Source organism: Desarmillaria tabescens (assembly GCF_030435595.1).
Source record: "Desarmillaria tabescens strain CCBAS 213 chromosome Unknown EV420scaffold_91, whole genome shotgun sequence".
In the NCBI taxonomy this organism is placed as follows: Eukaryota; Fungi; Basidiomycota; class Agaricomycetes; order Agaricales; family Physalacriaceae; genus Desarmillaria; species Desarmillaria tabescens.
This window is the reverse complement of record NW_026848390.1, coordinates 152,794-155,543: the sequence shown is the minus strand read 5'-3', so window position 1 is coordinate 155,543 and position 2,750 is coordinate 152,794. Positions and strand designations below refer to the sequence as shown.

Sequence of the window (2,750 nt, the reverse complement as noted above, 5' to 3'; positions counted from 1 at the left end):
GGCACGGTCAGCCATCTTCCGAGTCACTGATATCCTTGAGCTCTCCACGACTGATCCTCTACATCCTACAGTCGCCGACGCGTCGCTCTCTTCCCAACCACAGCCACCCCCGCCTCCCATACCATCCTCCGCTCAACGTTGGTGTGACGTCTATGCGAACCAAGCCCCAGCGTTGTTCAAGTTGAGGAGCCACCACCGTTGGGGCTGCAAATTGAGGAATCTCGGCATCAAGAAATCTTGATTGAGGAGAAGAACTTTTGTTTGCTTGTGTGTCTTCAGTCGAGCAAAAAAATTTGCTAGGCAAATGAAGAATACTGGAATTTGAGAGGGGTTTTGTGGGTGTATGCAAGAGTCGTTGCATAGTGGGGGAGACGGAAAGAGTGCTTGATCTCACCTGGGTCCACCACGACTGCCTGAATAGCCCTGACCAGTGCCCTGCCCCCGCCTCTAATTACTCGACCTTGACAAGAAATCAGGATAGCTCAGAGACTTACTCTAGGGCCAAATATATGATGCTAACAAGATATCGAGATGAATGTTTTATACAAACAATAGCCACTGCCCCCCCCCCCCCCCCCCCTTAAACAATGGTACTGAGATGTCGTAACATCTACTTTACGCTATAATTGCCCATTGGGAAGGTAGGCAGTCGTCAGATAGGTAGGTTGATAATCACCATCCTTAACCACAGCTCCTTTTTCTTCGAGAAGTACTACTACCGTCTCATGAATCCCCCCCTGACCATCTACCACGACCTGCATGATAGTATGCAGTCATACCACTATCGTCTTTTGCCATAATATCAATTCTTGCGCTTGCCAGTAAGGCTTTGACAGCTGATGTTCTTCCGTAATAAGCCGCAACCATAAGGGCGGTATGTCCCTCGTGGTCCCTCCTATTCACATCAACCTGACCTGTCTGTAATAGCATCTCAATGATATTTGGGTGCCCAGATTCTGCGGCATAAAATAAGGGTGTCCATTGCGTCAAAGGTGACTGGGCATCTGGATCAACTCGTCCCAAGGGTGTGTCAGACCGGGTATAATGCATAGCAATGGGAAGTGGGGAATCGGCTCCTTTGTTATTCAAAGCAGCATTGATACCAGTTGTCGCAGGCAAGGTCCCAAATACTCCTTGATGAGCATCATAAATGGTACGGAATAATGCTGACTCTCTGAAGTCCAAGATCGCCTTGACCATCTCTTCATGACCTTCACGTGCTGCCTCCATGAGTGGTGTACGTCCTGTCTCCGGGTCAGCCTGATTGAAGTCGACATCGCCTCGTGACAGGAGCAGTTTCACTGCCTCAGGTTCATGAGGATCGGGCCTTCTTCGGTCCAGAAGAACCTTCATGATGTGCACCAAACCATAATGCACTGCAGAGTGAAGTGCCGTGTAGTCTGGGCCGGGATTCGATGTTGCCCTTTCGGAAAGTGTTTGCAACTTGTCTATGACGTGCTACACTGAGGAATGCAATGATTTCATCTTCCAACAAACGTTCCACTGCTCCGTGAGCGTGATATACCCAGAAACAGGTGGAGTAGGCGAGGAACGGATACTCTTCAATTAATTTTTTGGTCATGAATGCCACGGAACCTATGACAATGTATGCAATTGGCCCCGGAATTGGCCCTGGAATGGGGTTTCGGTGGGAGTGGTTGGATATGTGAAGGGCAGGGTTACGCATATACATCAGGCAGGTGAGTGTAATTTGCTTTTGGATGTCAGGGAAAAGTCTGTCTTGTTGAGATATAAAATACTCCTGCACTGTATAATCTAGCAAATTCATCTTCAGCCTATGCGGGAAGGATTAGATTCTTAACACTTATGCACGAATCTCATTGTAGGCGCTGACTTTTGAAAAGGACCTGAGCTTCTGTATGTCCCGTCCATGACAACAAGTCCCAGCACAGACATTCCCAAAATGTTAATGTCACAGAGGTTGTCGGGCTCAAAGGGTTCTGTACCCCATTGCAAAGCCAATGCATGCCACAGCTCCAACACAGTCAAAGGGCGCCTGGCAAAGGCTACCCAGCCAAATATCGCATGTAGGGATGTGCACCGTACCGTTACGGATACGACCGTAGCAATACGACCGTAGACCGTATAAAAATTATTGGCCACAGTACGGTACGGTTGATGTCATATCCGTACCGTGTCCGTACCGTTGTCCGTATACGGACACTTTGACGACGACGATGGATATCTGGTGCCAAAGTGTGAGTACTATATGCTTCTTTTAGGTCATAGGTACTGACCTTTATGGAATAAGATAGTTCTCTGTCCCTTCCTCAATGACCGTATTCAAACCGTATGAATACGGCTGTATTTTGGGTTCGTTAAAGTCATCCACGATATGGACCCGTATCCGTATACACCGTACGTAACCACCATACTACGGATACGGTGCACATCCCTAATCGCATGCGCAAGATTTTTCTTATCATCTCCCTGCTTATTCACTCTCTCAGTAAGTGCCTTATCAAACATGCCATTTATTGTTTTTGGCAGTTTACCCAGTTCTTCTCGGAGCCTACCGCGACTTATAGTCTGGGCCAGTAGATCCACATGTAGCTTTGCCAGAAGGAACCTGCATACTTGGTCAGTGGGTGTAAAGATGCGACTACATGGGTAACGTACATGCCATCAGCCTTTGTCGTGACTCCAGTGCATATCTCTTTGCGCAGAGCATCGTCTTTGCCAATGAGATTGGCAAGGTCACCTCGGGAGAGCCTTTTCGTAACAAACAT

The 2,750-nt window shown here is 48.0% G+C and overlaps 1 protein-coding gene across 1 annotated transcript; it reads right to left on the bottom strand.

Annotated features, from left to right (window-relative positions):
* Positions 1 to 620: 620 nt before the first annotated feature.
* On the bottom strand, positions 621 to 2,750 carry EV420DRAFT_1735783 (ankyrin repeat-containing domain protein; the record flags this gene model as incomplete). Its single annotated transcript, XM_060480018.1, has 7 exons — positions 621 to 745; positions 780 to 1,458; positions 1,526 to 1,796; positions 1,856 to 2,027; positions 2,155 to 2,206; positions 2,311 to 2,590; positions 2,641 to 2,750. 7 exons carry the CDS (start codon positions 2,748 to 2,750, stop codon positions 621 to 623), a joined length of 1,689 nt encoding a protein of 562 aa, XP_060323121.1.